At 31.4% G+C, this 14,438-nt stretch overlaps 5 protein-coding genes across 7 annotated transcripts in view; 3 read left to right on the top strand and 2 right to left on the bottom strand.

The window, feature by feature from the left end:
* The first annotated feature begins 4,361 nt into the window (after positions 1–4,361).
* Positions 4,362–5,189, top strand: RpS23 (ribosomal protein S23). The gene is made up of 3 exons (XM_027346696.2): positions 4,362–4,513; positions 4,583–4,675; positions 4,751–5,189. The coding sequence occupies exons 1-3, from the start codon at positions 4,510–4,512 to the stop codon at positions 5,083–5,085; spliced, it is 432 nt and encodes a 143-aa protein (XP_027202497.1). The 5' UTR covers positions 4,362–4,509; the 3' UTR covers positions 5,086–5,189.
* LOC113796418 (enolase-phosphatase E1-like) lies at positions 5,134–6,236 on the bottom strand. The gene is made up of 4 exons (XM_027346691.2): positions 5,930–6,236; positions 5,825–5,860; positions 5,499–5,761; positions 5,134–5,432 (listed from the first exon to the last, which is right to left on the bottom strand). Exons 1-4 carry the CDS (start codon positions 6,138–6,140, stop codon positions 5,166–5,168), a joined length of 777 nt encoding a protein of 258 aa, XP_027202492.1. The 5' UTR covers positions 6,141–6,236; the 3' UTR covers positions 5,134–5,165.
* Positions 6,237–6,315: 79 nt separating this feature from the next.
* On the top strand, positions 6,316–7,227 carry LOC113796419 (recQ-mediated genome instability protein 1-like). The gene is made up of 2 exons (XM_027346692.2): positions 6,316–6,664; positions 6,722–7,227. Exons 1-2 carry the CDS (start codon positions 6,401–6,403, stop codon positions 7,223–7,225), a joined length of 768 nt encoding a protein of 255 aa, XP_027202493.1. The 5' UTR covers positions 6,316–6,400; the 3' UTR covers positions 7,226–7,227.
* A 1,034-nt stretch (positions 7,228–8,261) lies between these two features.
* Positions 8,262–10,367, top strand: Shmt (serine hydroxymethyl transferase). Its single transcript, XM_027346683.2, has 3 exons — positions 8,262–8,890; positions 8,956–9,992; positions 10,072–10,367. The coding sequence occupies exons 1-3, from the start codon at positions 8,460–8,462 to the stop codon at positions 10,236–10,238; spliced, it is 1,635 nt and encodes a 544-aa protein (XP_027202484.2). The 5' UTR covers positions 8,262–8,459; the 3' UTR covers positions 10,239–10,367.
* LOC113796407 (uncharacterized) overlaps positions 10,080–14,438 on the bottom strand; it is a 33,779-nt gene continuing 29,420 nt past the window's right edge. For all 3 annotated transcript variants that reach the window (XM_075822242.1, XM_075822244.1, XM_075822243.1), the window contains one exon: positions 10,080–13,831. In XM_075822242.1, the coding sequence (XP_075678357.1) occupies positions 10,761–13,831 (3,071 nt within the window). In that variant the 3' untranslated portion in view covers positions 10,080–10,760. The remainder of the gene's footprint in view (positions 13,832–14,438) is intronic.

Here is a 14,438-nt window from a genome sequence, read left to right on the forward strand (position 1 = left end):
ACCGGGTAATTGATCATTTATTGGATAAACTTGGTTCAGAAGACATCACAAATCTGCGAATGGTTTGGAATTTATCGAATGTTAAATTTTCTTCATATGCATTTGTTTCAGAGATAGCATTGAGATTGGATCGATTGTTGATTCAAGCGAAAGAATTGGGTGTTTCCCATGAATAATTAAATTGCTATTTATTGGAAGCAATGAAGTTAGTGATTAGTTCGCAATAAACGATTGGAAACATCTTTTTTACCGGAATCTAATGAGAAGATAATAATAAATGAAAAGATCTCATTGACTTCAGAAGACATGAATCAGGTTTGTTGTTTATAAGAATAAACAGAATATAATGAGAAAAGCAACATGTGTAAGTAGTAACCAGCATGTGGAAGAGGTGTGTTAAATTGTTTGTTGAGTTCTTTGTTAAATTGTTTTGTTGAGTTGTGTGATAAAATGTTTGTTGAGTTGTTTGTTAAATTGTTTTGTTGAGTTGTGTGTTAAAATGTTTGTTGAGTTGTTTGCTAAATTGTTTTACTGAGTTGTTTCAATGTGTTGAACTGAGGTGAAGTTTTGCAGAATATTGAGCAAATGATGAGTTGGAAGAATCTATTGGGATTCGTTCCGTATTGTATAAAATGGAACAATGGTTCAAAATGTTGAAGATTTGAAAAATGAATCTGATAATGATGACGTTGACGAAGAATTGACAAAACTTCGGCCAACGAATGAATGAATGTATAAATGAATGCAAGAAACCTGATGATGATAATACTGATGTTCCGATTTTAGTATTGTACTGTCGATTAAGCCGTTTAATGGAGCCATGAATGGTGACGAGTCGAGATGATGATTATCAAATGAGAGTAAATGTCGGACTTATGAAAAGCTCAATTGGACGCTGTCATATGTGCACAGCAAAACGTAGAATTCAAAATGAATTTGTCCGAGTATGATGGCTTGTTTTCTATGTGATAAACCTGGTCATTTTGCTATCGTTTGTAGAATGTCGATAAATGGTTAATAACTTGATGATAAACAAGATGATATCATATGTTGATGATGTCAATTATAATGGATCAATGAATAATGTAATTGGTACGGTTTAAGTTCGAATGGTAAAGAGTTTTTGTTTTTTTTTCAGGATATCATGTAACGGAATTGTCTTGGCATTATAAGTACCAAAGGGTTCAACTTTGTGAAAATTCATCAAATATAGATGACTTGTTGGTAGTCACGAATTCAGAATCGGTAATATTTAATGTCATGGAAGAAGCGCAGTCTTCTTTTGTTCCAGTGCTATTGATACAAAACGAAAATTGTTAATTGCTTTGCCGATCCAGCTAAGTTGGTTTCGTGTGGAGTTCACTTTAATGCAAGATATGAAATGAGACGATATAAAAAAAAAGAATTAAACTTTTCGTGTTTAATCGTAAGGAGAGAACCATTTTCATGTTTGTAAAAGCTTGTGGTGATGATTATGGTTACGCTGTATTTTGTAAGTATCAATGTTTCTTATAGTTTCTACGAATATTGTCAGTTTTATTGATCGCCGGTGTAATACGTATTGAGTTTTGTCTTGTTGGGAGAAAAAGAAATCTGATGTGTTTTCCAGGGGATGTCTTATTAGTCGCTGCATGAATTCAAACAAATGATACTAATTCTGAAAGTAAATATTGATGCTAACAAAAGCTGATGCCTTTTGGCTTGGTATCTGCTCCGCAAGCTTTTCAACGATTGATGGAAAGTCTTTGGGGACATTTAGATTATGTTGAATGTTATTTGGATGACATCTTAATGTTCATCGATCGATCATTACCGAAAATAAAACGAAAACATTGAATTTCCTGAAACCAACCGATCAACGAGAAGTAACAACATTTGTATGTATGGCTGGTTTTTTACCGTGTTTGATATATCGCGAAACCTTTGTTTCGACTGTGCAATAGTAAAGTTAGAATGGAGTCCGAGAGAAGAGGATGCATTCCGAAAGAACATCGAGAAAAATTCGGAAGTTAAAATTCCAGATCCTTCACTCAATTTATTGTTACGTGCGATGTATCAGATTTCAGTTATGGAGCAACTTTGTAGCAGTTCATTGTTGATAAAAACAGCCGTCAATTTCTTTTCGAAAATGTTCTCTACAGCACAGAAGAAATATTCGAGGTCGTCCGTTCAGGATCGAAACCGATAATAAGTCACTCAAATGGTTACTGTCGAAAAGTGATTGTACGGGTAGATTAGGTCGAATGGTTATAATATTGATGGAGTATGAAATCGAAGGAATTGATCATATTAAGGGAAATGATAATGTTTGGGCCAGGTTGGAAGGCTGATTTGAAACAGTTTTTGGAAAGTGTGCAGCTTTTAAAGATGATATTGATCGTACACGGTTGCCTATGATTTGTAGTGAATCGGAAATGAATGACTGGCATAGAATCGGATGGATATCTGTGGTCCATTGAAAAATCGTTAGATGGAAATCGTTATATGGTTTGGTACAGGATTGTGTTTCACGATTTCAGGTAGGTACGTCGATGTCGGATGCAGAAGGTATTTCCCGATGGCTTTCGAAAATGTTTTCAATATTGGTTGATTCGGTCATAAAGCTAAAGATTGCCGAAAAAAAAAAAAGAGGAATCAGTTGAATGTATAACGTGTAATGGAAATCATCCAACGCCTTTGCACGATTTTAATGAGTCAATAAATGTAGTTACTATGGCTGAAGTTCGAATTGCAAAGAATGGTTCTTCAGTTGGGAAATTTCAATGCCGAATTGGAGCAAGTGATTGTGAAGTTCTTATAGATTCAGGAGCTGACGTCTCTATAATTTCTGGGAATCTGGTCGCGACTCGGAATCGTCGAACCTCAACGCCAATCAAATTGTGTGGTTTTGACAATGCAATGTATCGAATTGCTAATCAAAGAATGGGATAGATGTCTACCAAATATGATAGCTGCGTATAATGGCTCAACTCATTCGTCTACTTGGTTGGCATCGTCTAAAGTGAAGCTAGAGAGATCATGAGACACTGGTGACTAAATGTCACAAAGAGTTTCGACAATTGGACGCTTTGCAGACAGTGAACCGTTTTTATCAACAGAGTGAAGCTAGGTATCCTGATAATTTAATTGAAGTTAATGGTTTATTTTGTTTGAGACGAGAGATAGTGATAATCAGCTGATTTGAATACCCAGGATTCTGGCCTTGCTGTCCAATTATTGGTGTTCGCTCTTCGAAAGTAGAATCATCCGAAAAAATCGATTAAGCATGTATTGAGCTGTATCGTGTCATCGATAGTATAATTGCTATCAAGTTTTTGATGGTTGACGAAGACTTGATGTTGGTGTCTTTGCAGATTTTGGTAACGTGAGATTAGATGTCAGATTTACCTTGGTTGGATATGAATATACGCGACGCATCTCTTTGGTACGGTTGATATCGACAAGGAGTTCAGCTTTAACCGTTTTCCAAATATCCATATAATATTGTTTGAGGATAACAGTCTACGGAGTTATTGGTGTTAGTCTGTGGGTGTATCATATGTCGGACAATTCGTGGTAATGTCATTAATCAACAGTTTTGTTTATTACATGAAATGTAGAAAAGATTCATAAAACTGTTTGAGTGTACAATGATGGTTGCGATTAGACCATCTGATCAAAGAATGCCTACGGCTGCTGCCGAAAAAGTTTGGTCTTTGTTGGCTTAAAACCGAAATTTCAACTATGAGGAATATGTTAAAGATCAAAGGACTGTATTTTGGTCGCACCAAGAATCTTATGTCATCGTCTGTTCGTGAAGAATCGATTTGAAAGAATTTAAATTGTTTTCTTATGGATGTCTCAATATTTTTAATGGTTAAAATGAATTTGGGAAACTAACCAGTGGAAATAAAAATCGCTGACTGATTGTTGGACCTAGAAATGCTTTGAACCACAGAAATTGGCCGATTAAACTGGTGACGGATATAGTGATTGGTTCGGATGGGTTTGTGGTTCTACGTGACTGCGTTTTATGGACGGACGTTTTTGTGGTCAACGGATAAATTATTTTGGATCGCTCGCTCTGGGGCTGGGAGAGAACTGTTGCTGAACAGTTTGAAATTACTAATTAATTAATTCGATAATTGAATTGAGGTCAATTAATCAACCAATAGGCTATATAATGAGTAGCCATTCCTAGTTAATTTTCAATGACTTTTGCTGCTTACCGAATTTCCTTTTTATGAATTGCATTAAATCAACGTTACGATTTCATAAATTTTTTCAAAATTTGATTTTTTAAATTTTTTTTCAATATTCTGTTCGCGTACGATTGTATATGAAAGGTCCACGTATGTGTTGTGTGAGCGAGTGTGGAATCACGTTTCTTTCTGTGTTCGATTGAAAAGCTTCCTTTTTCCCGTATGCGTGTGTTTGTGTGCAGCATTGTGCAAAAGAAAAACTCGTGTCAATTTTCATCGATTTTTCTTTTTTAAAATTGATTGGATTTGAAGTCTAAAATCTAAAATCATGGGTAATTATCAATCAATGGGGATTAATTGATGAAAATATTCATCCTTATTTCGTTTGTTTTGTCTCGCAGGTAAACCAAAAGGTTTGAAAACAGCACGTAAACATGTCAACAATCGTCGTGAACAACGTTGGCATGATAAAGATTATAAAAAAGCTCATCTTGGTAAGAAGTTTCTATTTCTATAAGATTCTTTCTGATTTTAACCTGGTTATGTTATTTGAATTTGAACCATTAAAGGTACAAGATGGAAAGCTAATCCATTTGCAGGTGCTTCGCATGCCAAAGGTATTGTATTGGAAAAAGTTGGTGTCGAAGCTAAACAACCAAATTCGGCTATTCGAAAATGTGTTCGTGTACAATTGATTAAAAATGGTAAAAAAATTACAGCATTCGTACCACGTGATGGTTGTTTGAATTTTATCGAAGAAAATGATGAAGTTTTAGTTGCCGGTTTTGGCCGGAAAGGTCATGCTGTTGGTGATATACCTGGTGTACGATTTAAAGTGGTTAAAGTTGCTAATGTTTCATTATTGGCACTTTATAAAGGCAAAAAAGAACGACCAAGGAGTTAAACAATGAATAATAATTTTTGTATATTTTTCATTGACAAAAATTCTAAATGAAAATAAAAACGATTTTTATTCTGGAATTCTTAATAGAATTCTAATTCTTCAAATGATCGTATATATTTATATGGTAATGCTTGTTGTATGGAAGGATCTAATAGATCACGATTATGTGAACGAATAACCAGAATTGGTTGTACACCAGCCGTTTGACATGCTTTTAATTCGGCTAAATTATCCGATAAAAATGCCATTGAATTACATTGAATTTGTATACGTTTCGAAATGATACGATAACTTTCTGGATCGGTTTTTTTACCCACTGAATCATAATTGAAAAAATCTTCAATTAACTAAATTTTGGGGGAAAGGTCATTTTAGTTGATTTTGACTAGATAAAAATGAATGTTCTTCATTACCGGAATTAAATTACCCATTAATGAACAACCGAATAACATTTTCTGTACAATAGTATCACCGGTTGCAAATGTAAATACACGTATACCTTGATTATGTTTCCATTGTTGAAATGCTGGTTGTACATCCGGATAAACATGTCCTTTTAACAATTCATTTTGATAACCATATAACCAAACCAGCAGATGTACGGCTTTTAATTCATTCGATTGTTTACGTTGTTGCATTTGATAGCAAACATTTTTTACAATACTATCGATCATATCTAATAGGGGAAATGATATTTTTCAATAAAAAAAATCACCGAAAAATCATCTGGAAAATTTACCTTTTCGTGGTGAATTTTCATCAAGAATCGGTGGAACTGAACGAAAAAAAAGTAGAATTACAAAGGAGAAATTTGCATTGAATCAAATCATCAACATCAACTTACTTTCAGTATCACCATTACGTATATCTTCAGCAGTTTTAAAACGAATACCAGAAACAACATCAATAGTTTCCGGTTGATGCCATGTATCATGTAAACATGATGCTAAATTTTCACGTATAAATGGTGCAATTACTTCATGCCAAAAACGTACCGATGTTGTTGTTCCTTCAACATCACATATGATTACGCTTGGCTTTCGAATGCGAACCATTATTTTTTTTATATACGATTTTCAAATCATCAAACAAACAATCAAAAAAACCAAAGAAACATAGAGTTTTTCCATCCACTTTTATATTTCAAAAAAAAAAAATCGAATGAATTTCCGTAACAATCAAATTTTGAAAAAAATTCGAAACGTCATTTATGAACAACAACGAAAATCATTGTTTGATTCGAATGTTTGTTTGTTTTGAAAAAAATTGAAAAATTTTTAATTTTTTTTTTTAAATTTCAAGTTTTCGATTAAAAATGACTTTATCAGGAAATTTGGAAAAATTAAAACAATTTTTCCATGACAATCATGCAAATGTAAAACCAGAATGGTTTGAACAAAAATTATGTTTTGATTCTTCATCAACGAATATCAATGATTTTAATAAAATATTTCAACAATGGCTGAATGAAGATTGGATTGAAACAAATGAATGGTGTTCAAAATCCCTACCGGATGAATTAAATTTAAATCTATTCAATATTGAAAAACAAACTTTCAATGGTTATTTTATATTGCAAGTAAGGATAATTTCGAAAAATCTATTTAATAATCTTGTTTTTTTCTTGGAAAAAAAGGTTGAAAAAATGATCGATATATCAAGGCCATTACCAACGAAAATTAATGTCCGAAAAAATGTTAAAGCTAAATTGAAAGAAAAACAACGTAAAATGAATGATAATAAAGATGATGAATTGGAAAATGGTGAAGAAAAACCTGAAACAAAAGGAAAGAAAAATCAAAATCTAGCAAAATTCTATGGATATGGAAGAAGATTATGGCAATTTTGTCTAACTGATGGTTATCAAAAATGTTTAGCCATTGAATATGAACCAATAAATTGGCTAAAACAATCAATAATTGGTCATAAAATTTTACTTTATGGATCATTCGATGTTTATATGGGAACTATTCTATTAAAAGCATCAAATATAAAATTATTATCAACAACTGCAACTGCAACAACAATTCCAAAATTAACATCATCAAATTCAATTGATTTGAATGAAATATTAGAAGATTATGATGTTGAACTTCAAATGGAAGCATTAAGCAATCAAGATGATACATGGAAATCTTGATATTCGAAAAAAAATATCATCATCATTCGTCTTCATTCATTTTTGTTTATCAATTTTGAAAATTGTACAAAGTAAATCCCCAACAGTATGTTTGTAATGGAATCAATATATTGATGATGATGATGATTATCATAAATAAATAATCAATGCTGGAAATTGGCATATGGTAGCATCGTGATCCAATTTTTTCATTCGTTCGTTGATCGATCGATCGATATAATTTTATCGACCAAATCGTCTCATATTGCTGCCCATATCGAACGAATGTTTATGTTAGCTGATGTTTTTCGATTGATTGTTTTTGATTGATTGATTCGAATTGGAAATGAATAATTAAACAAACCAAAAAATCTCATGATACCTTGAATATTAGATAAACATTTTTTATATTCGATTTCGATTTCGATTATCGATATCGTCCTTCACTCGATTAATCGATTCAAAAGATGATTCGAATTTTTGTTTGGATTTCCGTTTCTTTTTTTCCCTGGAAAAAAATTAAAATTCCCCCCACTTTATCACGTTCTTTTTGAATGATGTTTCATGTGTGTTTCGATTTCGCGTTTCATTTGATTTTTTTTGAAAAAAAAATCGGTCATCGTTAAAAAAAATTATTTTTCATTAGTTTCATTTGCGATTATAAATGGTAAGATGTTTATCAACTGCTTCTTTCTCGCTTTCAAATGATAAATTTAGTGATAGATTTTTTTTAGGTTTTGGGAGTTTATTTTAGCACGATAATGTGGCCAAAATGATAATGTTATTTCTTTTTCCAACCAAAAAAAAATTTGTGATAACTGAAGAAAAAACGAAATTTGAAGAAGCTTGAAAAAACTAAGAAAAATCAAAAATCATTTTGGCTACCGATCTTAACGGTATAAATTCACTTTTTTCTTCTTCATTTTTTCTTTCTTATCATCATTTTTCTTCCAAAAAATTCGTGTCACACACACTTTTGAAAAACAAGATTGAAATAAAAACCAGTCATTTTTCTTTTTCTTCTTCTTCATTGCTGACAATATTTCATTTCAAATTTTGTTTTTTTAATTTCTTTCATTAGATTGGTCATTTTTTTCGATTAAAGCAAGACAAGAAAAAAAACTGGTCTTTTTTTCAAACGAAATATAAAAAAAATCATATGCTCCATACACATCAACTCACTGTTCAATAATAATCTCCTGATTTTTGATTTTTTTTCTCACTTTATCACCATCATCATAATCATTTGATTTCGATGTCCTCATCTTGTTTTCGACTGCATCCATTTGTAGTTTTTAGTCGTTTAGCTTCGAATCAAGCATCATTATTTTCATCAACTTGTTCTGCATCAAATTTTTCAACTTTATCATCATCATCATACTTATTAACAACATCAAGTGTTTTACAACAACAACGACCAAATAATAATTTGATTTCATCAAGATCCATACATAGTTCATCATCATTATCAAAAATGTCAGCCAAAGTAACTGAAGGTAAAGGAATATTATGGCAAACATTGGATGAAGGTGATCCAGAATTATACGAAATTATAAAGAAAGAAAAAGATCGTCAAAAACGTGGTCTTGAAATGATTGCATCGGAAAATATTACCAGTGTTGGTGTATTGCATGCATTAAGTACTTGTCTTCATAATAAATATGCTGAAGGTTATCCTGGTGCTAGGTAATTATTTCAATTTCATTTTTCAAATGAATTTTTCATTATTTTTTCCCCCTCTTAACCCTTAGATATTATGGTGGTAATGAACATATTGATGAAATTGAATTATTAGCACAAAAACGTTCATTGGAAGCATATGGATTGAATTCGGATGAATGGGGTGTTAATGTACAACCATATTCAGGTTCACCGGCAAATTTAGCCGCTTTAACGGCATTAGCTGGTCATCAAGGTCGTATTATGGGATTAGATTTACCGGATGGTGGTCATCTTACACATGGTTTTCAAACGGATAAGAAAAAAATTTCCTGTACATCATTATTTTTTGAATCAATGCCATATCGTATACGTACAGATACCGGTCTAATTGATTATGATCAATTAGAAATTACCGCAAAATTATTTCGTCCAAAATTAATTATTGCCGGTATTAGTTGTTATCCAAGACATTTAGATTATGAACGTTTTCGTAAAATTGCCGATTCTGTTGATGCTTATTTAATGGCTGATATGGCACATGTTAGTGGTTTGGTTGCAACTGGATTTGCACCATCACCATTTAAATATGCTGATGTTGTTACAACCACAACACATAAAACATTACGTGGTCCACGTGCTGCTGTAATTTTTTATCGTAAAGGTGTACGTTCAGTAACGAAAAAAGGCGAAAAAATTCTATACGATTTAGAGGATAAAGTTAATCAAACAGTTTTCCCTGGATTACAAGGTGGTCCACATCAAAATGCTATTGCTGGTATTGCAACAGCAATGAAACAAGCAACATCTTCGGAATTTAAAGAATATCAACAACAAGTTGTCAAAAATGCCGCAAAATTAGCTGAAGAATTAATGGCAAAAGGTTATACAATTACAACAGGTGGTACTGAAAATCATTTGGTTTGTGTTGATCTTCGTCCACTTGGTGTTAATGGTGCACGTGCTGAAAAAGTTTTAGAAGATGTTGAAATTGCATGTAATAAAAATACTGTACCTGGTGATAAATCTGCATTGAATCCGGGTGGTATACGTTTAGGTACACCTGCATTAACTACAAGAGGATTAAATGAAAATGATATGGTTAAAGTTGTTGAATTTATTGATCGAGGTAAATATTTTTATAAAAATTAATTAATTAACCCTTAATTAACAATATTATATTTTTTAACACTTAATTTATACTATAGGTATTAAACTTGCGAAAAAAATTACAACCGCTGCACCGGGAAAATTATTAAAAGATTTTATGATTACATTAAAAACTGATGAATTTCAACAACAAATTGCTGAATTAAGATCGGATGTTGAAAAATTTGCCCGTTCATTTCCATTACCTGGTTATGATGATTATTAACGAATCACCGGTCATCATTGGATTAATCAATAGCAAGAAAAAAATAACCCTTTAAACCCATTTATCAAATGTTTTTTATTTAAAATGTTTTTTTATTTTTTATAAAAAGAAAAAGAAAATTAGTTATTATTTACAGCAAATTGAAGTAAATTGAAAATTTCCAAAAAAAAAGAACAAACATTGTAAAAAGTTGAAATCCAAATACATGATAAATTCAATTACAAATAAGGGCATTACAATCAGGTAAATTGAAAATGGTTAACAAAAAAAATGGTTCGGCTTCAATTCAAAATATTCTTGAAGCTCAATGTTTTCATTCATGGGCGGTTATTTTTTTTCCAAAGAATCGCTATTCGAATAAACCTAGGACACTTTGAATGAATCGAATGGATGGATAATAGGCACTTGTAGTTCAAAACAATTTTAAAAAAAAATGAAACAAAATTTGTTCTGTGGTGAATTTGCTTTGTTCGTTAATGAGTGCAAAAATGTGGAAATTTAGTGAGTGAAAAGATAAACAAATTAAAATTGATGGCCAAGAATTAAATCAATCAAATCCGAACTACCACCGATTGTTGTTTGAATTTGATGCAATAATTTTGAATAGAATAATTCTTTTAATTGCATTGTTTTCGATCTGGATGATGATTGTGGTGGTGATCGTTTGGATCCAATTTTACCATTACCATCATTATCATCACCAATCGTAATCATTAATTCATTGATTGTTTTCGATTCCCATAATTCTAATAATTGTAAACTTGGTGATTGTTGTTGTTGGAAATATGAAAAAGATCCATGTTGGTGGTGATGGTCATCATTATCATCGTTGATCATCAACATTGATATTGCCCATTGTTTCCATGGATAATGATCATCATTATAAATTGAATGATCTAAACGTTCGGTTAATAATTGTCGTAATTTCAAATCCGAATCATTGAATAAACGAGAATATTTATCATTGAAAAAATATTTTTGAATCCTACCACTAGATGGTAGATGATGTAGTGGTCGCATATTTAAACGATTTAAAGTGATTGTATTCGATGATGATGATGATTGATAATGATTATGATGGTTATGATGATGGTGAAAACGTTTACGATTTTCCGATTTTTGTTGCCATATTTTTATCTCATAATTAAGATTTCTTTGATTCTTTTTCAGCAATAATGATGATTTGGATGATTTTTTTGAATCCAATGGTTTATTTTCATATGTAGGAGAAAATCCTGAATCTTCTCGAACGGAATCTTCTGAATTTCCATCGATATCGTCATAAGAATTTGGTTCTTGATCATCATCGTCATCGTCGTCATCATCGACTAAATCTTCATCATCATCCATCATTGTTGTTGTTGTTGTTGTTGTTATCATATTTGGCACCATAAATGAACAATGTAACATTGAATTTGGTCCTAATGAACAAAGATGTTCTAATGGGATTTCCATTCTTGGATTTGGAATATTATTACCACGTGTATATAACGGGTTAATTTGTTGTTGTTGTTGTTGTTGTTGAATAAGTTCAAAACAAAGTGTTGAATTACGATTTGGTGGCAATGAAATTCTTGTTGATGAATTATATGATTTCAATAGTAATGGATTGGACATACGACCAATAAGTATTTGAATGAATTTATTTTGATCATTTTTTGTAATTTTTGAATTGGTTGTTGTTGATGATTCTGAACATGATGGTAATTGATCATTTTGAAACATTAATATTGATGCCGGTAAATTATCATAAACAAAACATTTGATCAGATGTTCTGTTTGACTATATTGTTCAATAGTGATTGAAAAATTGACCATTTTTGATATCATTGATGATTCTACCGAAGGATTTTTCGTTGCTGAACGGCCAATCGAACCAAATGATGGTGATTCAAGTGTTGAATTTGATTTAGAATTTGTTGAACCATATTGAGAAAAATCCTGCTTATAACCAAACATAAAACGACCAAATAATCTTGTAACCAGATAAACATTATTCGAATCCAGGTAAGCATAACAATCTTGTTGTTGTTGATCATCCAAACGAATCAATTCAATCCATTTTGATGTTTTAGATGAATTTTGTTGTTGTTCTTGCCACATAATAACTAAATTTCGTTTCCATGTTTGATCTTGTTGTTGTTGTTGATGAAATGAAAGACAATGTCGAAAACATAATATGGCTGGACGATTAAATTCAATCTGTTGTTGTTGTTGATGTTTGGACAAATTCAATGTAATCACTGAACTTAATGAACAAATTCCTGGATAACGTGCACGAATATCGATACCATATCGAATGTATAAATTATCACCGACAACATTCGATTCAACCACTGTTGTTGTTGTTGTTCGATTCGGTTGATTATTACTAAAAAATTCTGGCGGTAAATATAAACCAACGCCAAGATTTGGCAATGAAGAATAATAACCATAATGTATTAATTCTGGATTAATTTTTATTGATTTTTCATATCGTCCATATTGTAAACCGATATTTGAACAATCAGAATATTCTTCCGATGAATAACGGTAATTTTTTGATTGTGGTGATGATATACTAATAGGTGGAACGGAAGTTAATGAAGGTGGTTGAAATTTACTATTATTATTGTTATTATTATTCATTGTGATTGATTTTGGATCAAATTCATTGATAATTGGTTCAGCATAATCTGGTTCGGATGATTCATTTTGACTAATTTCATTTGCTGTTGTTGTTAATGCTGTATTGGCTGATCCACTACTACTATTTGTACCAGCTAAATTACCACCATTAACAACACCGGTATTAATTGAATGTGGAGAACCTGAATTTTTCGACGATTTTACTGGATGGTTAACATTATGATTTAAATGCTGATGATGCTGATGATAATGATTATTATAATTAGAAAATTGTGGTTCTTCATAACGATTAGCACTTGAACAACCACTACGAAAACTTTGATTATCATCATCACGTGGTATTGTTGGTAATGGATGACCTTTTGAATTTGGTAATGGTGTTGTTGTAACCGAACCAGGTTGTTGCATAAGAAAATGATCTAACATTCCATTCGATTGTTGTTGATGATTTGATTGATTCAAACGTGATATTAGCATCATTTTTTGTGGTGTAATTGACTGTTGTTGTTGTTGTTGTTTATTGGTGTTTAAAATAGGTTCCATTGGATAATGGTTACCTTTTACTGGTTTATTATAAAATCTACCATCACTATGTTGTTGCAGTAAAAGTAATGTTGGTGTTAATGAATTTGGTTGTCCTTGACCAATAGAATGATCACCATTATCATCCTGATCTAATGGACCTGTGAAAGATCCATGTGAAAGATGATCAGATTCACCACCAACATTTAACCATGAATTATGATTAAAAATTGAAGAATGACCACCGGATTTTGTATTATTATGACGACGTCGATGAAATTGATATTTTAAAACAATATAAATAACAAATGTTAATATTATTAATATTAATATGAATATTATAATGAAATATATTTGATCATTTGATTGTTGTTGTTGTTGTAGAGTTGTTGTTGTTGTTGTTGTTGATCCACTTGATGATTGTATAAAATGGCTGGATGGATCTAAAGTTTTTTTTTTTTTTTGGTAAAAAGAGAAAAATGGAAAGAGTTCATTAACACTTTGAAAACATTGAAATGTCAGAAATTAATTGACAAAATGACAGGTTTGGTTTGGTTTTTCGAAAAATGATACATAGAATTCCTATTTAGACTGGTTAGCATCTCGTTTCAGTTTTTTGTAATTAAAATTGACAAGTAAACAAAAAAAAACAAAACAAAATATAGACCTGGAAGACGTACAAAGGTAAAAATGAATTCAGAAGAATATTCTGTAATTATGTAGTTGGTTTTTTTTACATTCTGCCAATTTAAATTTGAAAATCAAGTTTCGACAAAAAAAAGACAGAAATTGTAATTTGGCTGTTTAAAAAAAGTCTTTTTTCATTTCTGATTTTGATTTCTATGTTTTTTTCTGTTTTTTTGTTTTCCACCGAAAAAAAAATCATGTTTCACAATCATTTTTCCCAAATGTTATTTTTGCTATGTTGGAAAATGATAACCAGGAGTGAGAGAGAGAAAAAAAAATCTGTTGTCACCAGACACATTTTTTTGGACATATTTTTAGAATCAGAGAATGGTGGTGATCATCGTAACAACAGACTGGTTAGCA

Source organism: Dermatophagoides pteronyssinus, unplaced genomic scaffold, assembly GCF_027571235.1.
Source record: "Dermatophagoides pteronyssinus isolate colony J.1.1.1.1 unplaced genomic scaffold, Derpt_VIB-CSIC_2022.12 sq0016, whole genome shotgun sequence".
Taxonomy (NCBI): Eukaryota; Metazoa; Arthropoda; class Arachnida; order Sarcoptiformes; family Pyroglyphidae; genus Dermatophagoides; species Dermatophagoides pteronyssinus.

Excerpts from the sequence above, each read along its gene's own strand:
- RpS23 (XM_027346696.2), top strand. Across the intron at positions 4,676-4,750 it reads TTATAAAAAAGCTCATCTTG|GTACAAGATGGAAAGCTAAT; the intron begins GTAAGAAGTTTC and ends GAACCATTAAAG.
- LOC113796418 (XM_027346691.2), bottom strand. The coding sequence starts at position 6,140 with ATGGTTCGCATTCGAAAGCCAAGCGTAATCATATGTGATGTTGAAGGA. Across the intron at positions 5,861-5,929 it reads ACGTAATGGTGATACTGAAA|TTCCACCGATTCTTGATGAA; the intron begins GTAAGTTGATGT and ends TTTTTCGTTCAG. Across the intron at positions 5,433-5,498 it reads TAATGGGTAATTTAATTCCG|TTAATTGAAGATTTTTTCAA; the intron begins GTAATGAAGAAC and ends CCCAAAATTTAG.
- Shmt (XM_027346683.2), top strand. The coding sequence starts at position 8,460 with ATGTCCTCATCTTGTTTTCGACTGCATCCATTTGTAGTTTTTAGTCGT. Across the intron at positions 8,891-8,955 it reads GAAGGTTATCCTGGTGCTAG|ATATTATGGTGGTAATGAAC; the intron begins GTAATTATTTCA and ends CTTAACCCTTAG. Across the intron at positions 9,993-10,071 it reads TGTTGAATTTATTGATCGAG|GTATTAAACTTGCGAAAAAA; the intron begins GTAAATATTTTT and ends TTTATACTATAG.
- LOC113796419 (XM_027346692.2), top strand. The coding sequence starts at position 6,401 with ATGACTTTATCAGGAAATTTGGAAAAATTAAAACAATTTTTCCATGAC. Across the intron at positions 6,665-6,721 it reads ATGGTTATTTTATATTGCAA|GTTGAAAAAATGATCGATAT; the intron begins GTAAGGATAATT and ends TTGGAAAAAAAG.